General features: G+C 41.0%; 1 protein-coding gene across 4 annotated transcripts in view; it reads left to right on the top strand.

Moving 5' to 3' along the window:
• The window catches only part of rgs12b (regulator of G protein signaling 12b), a 59,913-nt gene that overhangs the window by 31,634 nt on the left and 19,495 nt on the right, over positions 1-8,784 (top strand). For all 4 annotated transcript variants that reach the window (XM_014018104.1, XM_014018106.1, XM_014018105.1 and 1 more), the window contains exon 6: positions 7,106-7,127. In XM_014018104.1, coding sequence (XP_013873558.1) covers positions 7,106-7,127 — 22 coding nt within the window. The remainder of the gene's footprint in view (positions 1-7,105; positions 7,128-8,784) is intronic.

Here is an 8,784-nt window from a genome sequence, read left to right as displayed (position 1 = left end):
GTGTGTGTGTGTGTGTGTGTGTGTGTGTGTGTGTGTGTGTGTGTGTGTGTGTGTTGAAGTGTCCTGTGAAGTGCTTTTGTTGCTTCTGTTGACCTTTTTAACAAACCTCCTGAATTATTTTTCATCAATCTCCCCTCTCGTCTCCCTCTCTGTTTTTTTCTAAACATAGAAGAAAGTAAAAAAAAGATGTAATTATTCCTAAATAAACAACAACAACAACAACACGTAGGTGAAGATGATCGTACCTAAGCTGTCGGACTGATTTGAACAGGGAGGAGGGCGGAGAGGTGAGCGCGGCGCTGCAGCGTGATTGGCAGCCTGACCTTTGTTCCCTCCCCTTCTCCTGCCCGAGGGGGGCGTGTCACTATGGAAACTGAGCTGTGAGTGTGTGTCGGTGTGTGCGTGTGCCAGAGAATGGAACTTCCTAGTCAGTCTGTCGGCTCAGACAGAGTTGTGTGAGAGAGAGAGAGGGAAAGTTTCAAACACAGTGAGAGAAACCATTGATCCCGTCAGTGAGTTGGATCACTTTAAACAACTTTATAGTTTTTCTTTCACTGTGAGAGAAAACTGTGTGTGTGACAGTGAGGCTTCCATGTCTGCGTGAGTTTCCTGCTTCAGATGACTCGTGAAGAAGCTCCGTCTGCGTCAGGGCACATGTGTGACTCAGATATGATGTGAGCTGAGGAGTCAACGGGTTTCCTCCTCGCTGAGAGGAGAGCAGGATGAGCCTGAGGAAGAGGCTCTCCTTCAAGCGGGTCTGGAACTTCAACACAGTGAGTAGTTTTTTGCACACAAAAATACAACACAGCTTTGTGTGGTTGTTGTCTTCTAAGCAGTTCAAAGAGAGAAACTCTTGCAGAGACTCTGCTGCTGCTCTCTGGCTTTGGTTTGTCTTTGCACACGTGTTTTTTAGGTAAGGATGGAACCGAGAAGAATGTCACACACCGGCGTTGTTTTGCTCACCTTAAGTGAGAAAGACGGGAACAGACGGAGTAAATTGGGGTTTATTACCTGCAGCAAATTGCGCAGGCAGAACGGGGATTCCACTGCTGTCAGAGAGAAGAAACAGTGGCGTTGGAGTGGAGAGAAATAATCAGGCAGGGACTCTTGGGAGAGAAAAAGACAAGAGATTTGGCAGTTTTAGAGAGAATGGATGTAGCGCTGGCAGGCAGAGGCAGGGTGTGTGAAGGTAAAATGAGACAGAAGGAAAGAAGGATTCTAGGTTTGCTGCAGGCTGATTTTGTATTTATTCCACGTGATTTGTACTCGAGTGAAGAGAGGAACCGGTGCAGACGAGGCCTGAACTGGAGCTTCTTTCTCATGCCTTTGTGAATCATATGGTTTGTACTTTTCACCCCGTGTGTGTGTGTGCGTGTGCGTGTGTGTAATGAAAGTGAGGAAGAAAACAGCTTTAAGACAATGGAAAGTGGAGTGAGTCATTTCTTGTACTGATCACTCCGTTCAGCGTGTCGTCTGGCAGCTGTGAGGGTGTTTGGACAGATGTAGTCGATCAGATTTGTGTTTTATGTCGTGTTTGCTCTCCTGTCTGTGTGACGGTGCAGTGTTTCAGGCAACCAGCCAAGTATAACAGGCATCTATCCCAGGTTTAGTCTCTCAGTCCCATCTCCTGTGTGGCTGTATTGAAGGAGAAGAATAAAACATGTTTATTTGAATTCCTCCCCATCAGTGAAGGAGGATGTGATTCAAAGGTGCACTGTGGGGATTTCAGGATGGATCTCAGACTTTAAAGAAGAAAATCTACTGTTTGACTGTTTGCAGAGTCACTTAAATAGGAAACAAGTTGTGTTTTTATCACCCACAGGTGAGGAGTGTGTTTTGATTGTAACTTTAGCAAAATGACTCAAGAACTAGTGGACTGATTTAAAAACAAACTTATTGGATGAATCATTGATTTTAAATTAAAGGGGAGTATTACGCATAATCAGTTTTTGTTTTTAGCTTTATATCATGTTATAATGTCATTCCCTCGTGAAAACATACCCAGAGTGTTGCTTTGACTCATTCATGCATGTTTGAGAAATCCTTGAATCTCCTGTAGCCATGTGGAGCTGCCTAAACTGTTACTGGTACAAAGCTCCGCCTATTTACACAAAGCTCCTCCCTGGAGCTCAGCCTGCAGCAGAGCTCCCCTGCCCCGCAGAGCACCCCTCTCCCAGAAGCACTGTTTGAAAATGCGCTGAAGTGGGAATGTCTGAAACAGTAGGATTAGCTATGATGCAAAGTCAATTTTATTTTTGATATATGCAGCATTTGCACAACTGAAGGTAACATAGTTACTTAATTGTGGTATAGAATTGAACTATAGCACATATATGTGCCTGTAAAATATAAAATTACACCCTCCCACTCCCCACCCCTCTCTAAAGATGGCTGCCACAGCTAAGCAATCTTAGCAAAGGCAAATGGCTATCACTCAGCCAGTTTTATAGCTATCAATCTCCAAGTTAGTGTGGTAGTAGCTGAGAGTTGTCCTCAAAACCTTCTCTAGACTAAGCGTTTACAAGATGTGCACGTGGTAGATAGCTGGGACAACCATTGCAAGTCGATGGGTGAGCATTCCTTCAAGAAATGCTCGTCCTTTAAATATATATTCATCATGTTTGATATTTGAAGCTCTGCAACGTTTCTTGCTCTCACACCTGTGTTTTCACCTGACTCATTAGAATCTAATCAGCCTTTTTCATCTAATGATATTCGCCCTGAGCTGAGTTCTGCTAACGCGAAATGGCTCCACGGTTGCTAGTCTTTGGCAGGGTGTCTCCGGTCTCCTCAATGGCAGCCACTATTCTACCTCATATTCAAAAGTAAACACACACACACACACACACACACACACTCAGACTATTGGTCACCCAGCTTCCTCCTCAGCAGGACGTGTGTGTCTGTGCGTGCAGCCAGAAAATCTCACCTTTTAGGGACTCTGTGTGTGTGTCATTTGTTCGGTTCTAGGTGTGGTCTCCTCCTTGTGATGCCAGTGTTTACAGGAGCTGAGAGATGCTAAAGTTCTTCCATATTTCAGCCACTTGTTTATTTTATGCGAGCAGGATCTCGTGCCTTACCAAAGGTGGCGGTTAGGTGAAGTGTTGCAGCCAGGAACACGTTCCCGAGCTACAAACAGTGTTGCCTTTGTGTGTGTGAGTGCACAGGTTGTTACCCCTCACAGTTTCTTCCACTGATAGATATTTTTTGTTCTCCTTGTTAAGCGTTAGTGCCCTCTCTGTGTCCCATCCCGTCAGTTTTATTTTTCCCCCAATCACTCACCTAAACACACTTATATAATCAGGGCATATTCTGGAAACCTGAGTTTGTTTAAAGAGACTTTTACGGCTGTGAGGTATTGGTATTATGATAACTGTCATAATAACAGTTGTAAATTCTACGCCGTGTTTAGTGTCTTTATTTTTAACTTCACATAAAAGCTTTATAACTGATTACATAAGTCAAGTCACAGCTAATAAAGCATTGGGACCTGTTCACACTGTGACCAGCCACTCCCTGCACACACAAACACCAACGAGTGACGACAAGGTGCCGCTTTATGATCAGGCTGCTGGAAACGAGAAGAAACAAGTCAATCCAGTAGAAGGAGGAAAAATACATTTGTTTAGACTCCACATGATCCAACTGGTATTTATTAGTGATCAGCAGAATGACAAGAAGTTTCTCTTTCAACCAGCTTCATGTTGTAAAGATGAGTGATAACCTATTTGCCAATTTGATTTTCTGCATTTATGATATTCTGACAAGTCTTTACACCAAAATGTAATAAAACTTTATCATTATAACTTCATAACACACTCCAATTAAGATTGGGAAATAAAAACTCCATCTCCATCTTCTACCGCCTATCAGTTGTGGTGTTGCAGAGGCACCAGGTCCAGGAGAGAAACCCTGACATCCTTCTCTCCAGCGACACTTTCCAGCTCATCTTGCGGGACTTCGAGGCGTTCCCTGACCAGAGAGGATACATAATCCCTCCAGTGAATCCTGGGTCTTCACTGGGGCCTCCTACCACTGGGACATACTCAGAACACCTCTAAAGGTCCAGGAAGCATCCTAATCATATCCCGAACCCCCTCAACTGACTCCTTTCGATGTGGAGGAGCAGCAGCCACCCTACGAAGGAAGCTCATTTCGGCCTCTTGTATCTGGGATCCGTTCTTTTGGTCCTGATCTACTCCTCATGACCATAGGTGAGGGTTGGAATGAAGACAGACCCGTAAATCGAGAGCTTTGCCTTTCGACTCACCACAACCAACCGAAGCAACACCCTCATTACTGAGGACGAGGCTCCTATCAGTCAATCCAATAAATAATAAATACTGGCAGATTAAAAAAAGTTAAAACTTCTCTTTTCTTTTAGAGCTAAAACTCAGATGTATATGTCTTTATACGTCTCTTTAATATGAACCTCGGTAGGAGGAATTTGAAGAGGAAATGTCTGAAAAACCCCAGATATTCTCTCTGGGCTCTAAAGAATGACCAAGATCTGCCAGGAGTGGAGGGAAACACCACTGGAATGACTGAGGAAAGTCTGAGGGAGGAAATAGAGAATGATTTGAGGGATGAGTGGAAGGAGAGTTATGATAATCGGAGACAGGCAGAGGAAGAAAAAGTGGGATAATTGAAGCTGAGGGAAAAGAAAAAAGAGTCGGTATTTGAAAATCAGGCAGCCAGGAAGAAGGTGAAGAAAGTACTATAAGAGAGGGGACCAACACGGGGGTCAAACGCTTCCAGCACTGTGTTTCTGGAAACCATCACAGCACATGAATAGGAGCTTAACACATAAAACACACCACATTTAAAAAAAAGACATCTCTAACAGATGTTTTGCGTTCATTCTGTGGGCTTTCCCATAAAGAAGCACAGCTCAACTTCACAGATAAATGAAATCACCAGATGGGAGATTTTGAAGCTTGCGGTTAAATCTGTAAAAAAGGAGCAGATAACTAGTTTTTGTCCTTGTTTTTTTTCTCTCCTACTCCCATGATTGTTTGATTTCAGTCAGCTGCTATAACGACACATCAACTCGCTTTCACCTTCTGGTGCCAGCATCTACTCTTCCAGGGACACTGAAACGTCTAATCCCTGTGATTATTCATCATGTGCCATATGGACAGGACAGGACAGCTCAAAAGAAGATGTGGCCAAGAGCATGAATCAAACCAGCACATATGTTCCAACGACGTGTCAAATACAACAACACTAGCTTCACTCAAACAAATTAAAAGTCCTTTAAAAGGAGGCTATTATGTATTATTCAGCCACATAGTTCAATTATTTACTCAAGTAACTGTTACCTTCAGTTGTTCTGATAAAGCTATAACTACATTTAATCAAAGGCTCTGTCACCCTAAACAACTTATGCCAACTTAGGAAGATTTTAAAGACGTCTACGGTAAAGATGGAATTGAAAAAAATCAACAGGAAGCTTCTTTTTGGTGTATACATAATGTAATTCTAACAAATTGATCAAATATATAACTTTTATTAGCAATTTAGACAAAAAGTTTTTATACATATACTGGTGTTATTTATACATTTTCAGCTATTTTTGAATGAAAACTAAGGAGCAGCTGTGGAAACTGATCTAAGCAGAAATGCTACTGTTCTTATTTTAATTTTAGTTTCAATAGTTTAAAATAAATAAATGTACACCTACTAGTCATTATGTTTCTTCCATTCTGCACACTCATATCAGTGCAAGACTTTCTGTCTTTTAATAGTTTATGCAGATTATTGAGTTCAGATTGTGGCCTGGTTAGTTTTGCACTTTGTGAGTAAAAGCCAACAGAATAGTTTTTTTTCCCTTTCTTTTTTAAATTTTTTTTAAATTTGCTCCTTAAAAAATAAAGATCAAAATTCAAGGAGAAAAAAAATTAACAAAACAAGTCTATAATAGTGCAGAAAGAGGCAAAAGCCCAATGGGGTTATATTATGCCTCCAACCAAATAGAATAAAAAAATAACAATCCATCAGTTAAACCATCTTTAATTAGTTGATCGTAAAATACAATACAATCATATTAAATATAAACGATAAACAAAGAATAACCACCATAAAAAATATGAATGGAAATTTGACTAAAACGTTTGACGTAAATGTACTTCCTCAAGCTATATTACAAAAAGACTGGTTTGTTTCTCATATATTGTAAGATTTAAGATCAGAAAACATGAGGAAGAGGAGGAGAAACCACACGGTTTCTCAGAAATTAGCTGAATCATTTCCAATGAACTGCTGTAAATTAATTTTATAGAGATAGTCACCACATGACTTCCATGTGTGTGCTGAAAGTCAAAATCATCACAAGTCAATTTCTAAATGTAATGAAGACATGGGCGAAATATAAAAATATCTGTTGGCAAATAGGAGTGGTGGCTCACCTTTCTGGTCTGATCTTATTCTTTCTCATCCATCTCTTTTTAAAATTTATTTATTTTGTTACAGTCAGAGGATTTCATTGTTCCAGAGTTACAGTATATTAATGTTGAATGATCTCATCCCAGCTCAGTGTGTCTGGTGTAAAAATCACATCCATTTTCACCATGTTCTGGTTTTAGCTATTTATTCAATGTAGAGTCAAGTTAGTTTGTCAGCATGGCTGAAAATGACATCTGATGCATTTTAACTTCATATAAAGTAGCTCAGTTTCCAAATGTTTGCTTCTTTCTATGCAAAGTTCTTCGGTGTGATGTTTTCAGTAGTTTTTTTGTTAAATAAACGAATCTAAATTGAATCAAGCGGTGAGATATGCAAGTCAGCACCTCACTCCACTGTGAAATAGGGGGCGGGCCCTCCTCTTCTTCAAACATAAACACCGACCAAACCCCACCCCAGGGAGGAGGTTTTCTTGCAGAGCCAGCACTGCCGGTTCACAGTCAAGTCCACCCACTGTGAAGCCTGTGGGCGCTAACCTGATGTGAAAGTGTGCTCCGTAATGAGAGCAGTCCTGAAAACAGCTTCCACATGGCCAAATGTGCATGCCCAGGCAGCTGCCTGGTGGCCCTTAATCTAGGATGAGTTTGTGTCATCGGTGTGTGAGAAAAAATCCTAATCCATGTCTCTCTGTTTTTCTTCACAGTCTGCTGCAGTCTCTGATGGAGGTGAGTGATGACTTTTTACAAAGTTTAAATATTTGTTAAGGTTCTCTCATCATTACATCAACACTTGAGTTAAAAAAGCATTGAAACAGAAAGGAAATCCCTGCACTGAAGATTAGATTTGGTTGTCTTTTTTAAATCTCACTGCTGCTTTTTATGAGTTCACAACAAGCACACAGAAAGCTACAGCTTTTATAAAAGTTCTCAGTAAAGTACAGAAATGGTCCTTGTAGGTAAGTGTTGTGGAACTTTGATTAAAAATTTTTGATTAAAATAGCATCTTAATGAATATTAAGGGGCGAGGTTGGGCGTGGTATTTTTCCCTGTTGTTGACTTTTTATTTTAAAGTGAATCATTTCTTTGTGGAGCTTCAATGTTCTTCCTGTGCCTGTGTGGGTTGTTTTTTTCCCCTGGCACTCTGGGTTCCCTCTACAGCTTATAGGCATATTTTAACCCTGACAATCAAACCTGCTTCTAAAGAATATTCTATTAAAATAATTTAGGACAGTTCTGTCAAACGTTCAGATAAGAAGCTACAAAATACCTTACTCAGGTACATGTGAAGTGATGAAACACCAATTTTAGCACTAGATGTGTACTCTTTGTGTTTACTGTTAGTCTGGTTTAACCTGCTAGACTAGGTCTTTGCTTTTCTAAGCCTCATTTCACAGATTTAAATGCAGATTAACTGTACTTAAAGTGGTGCAGTGGCATGTCACGAATAGAACACGTCTTGTATAGATTGTATCTTTTTATTTGTGCGTAGTACAGGTCTGTTTTGCAAATAAGACAGTTGTGTCTCCATGAGACTGATATTTATGAATAAAGGAAATGAAATAATGTTAAATCAAGCAAAGGAATTCTTTTACTTGAATCAAAGATGGTGTTTTAGAGACTAGCTGACTTTTAACTCCCAGTTTAAAGTAGGAAATGTTTCAGAAAAATCAGTTTTAACACTTTTTTGTTGATCTGTTATGTTGGTATTTTGGTTTTGATTTGAAATCTCTCAGGCAGCATTTAGTTGCGATGCGGTAAGCTGTTGGTGTTGAAAAGAATTAGCATGTGTGAAAACAAAACGCTCTGTTTTTTTAGCACCTCCCAAATGTGCACGTAAGGCAAAGTATACAGGAGATGGAAGATAAAAGGAAAGGGAGGTGAGAAATAAGACAAGAGCGGGGTGAAGGCTGGGTTTTGGGACTCGCGCAGGATGCACACCAGGTATTTAGCTAGTGGTGAGTTGGGGCTTCATAAGGCTGCCATTTGGTTTCCCGCAGGGGCGGAGCCAGGGGTGGCCAGGGGTGGCCATGGGGTGGCCATGGCCACCACAGACAAATCTTTGACCACCCCATTGGCCACCCTGCTGTACACACCCCTTACACAGTGAAACAACCTTTAGGGGTGTAATAATCCTCCTGAACAGTTGGTGGCAGTGTTTAACAGTTTGAAACATTACCAAGCTCTATCACTGAAGAAGAGTAATGACAAGGAAGTGATGGTGTTCTTTATATACCGAACATACACTCACCGGCCACTTTATTAGGTACACCTGTCCAAATGCTCGTTAACACTTAATTTCTAATCAGCCAATCACATGGCGGCAACTCAGTGCATTTAGGCATGTAGACATGGTCAAGACAATCTCCTACAGTTCAAACCGAGC

The sequence above is a fragment of the Austrofundulus limnaeus genome, unplaced genomic scaffold, assembly GCF_001266775.1.
Source record: "Austrofundulus limnaeus strain Quisiro unplaced genomic scaffold, Austrofundulus_limnaeus-1.0 Scaffold183, whole genome shotgun sequence".
NCBI classification, from domain to species: domain Eukaryota; kingdom Metazoa; phylum Chordata; class Actinopteri; order Cyprinodontiformes; family Rivulidae; genus Austrofundulus; species Austrofundulus limnaeus.
The sequence above is the reverse complement of the archived record's forward strand: the minus strand, read 5'-3'. Positions and strand labels throughout refer to the sequence as shown.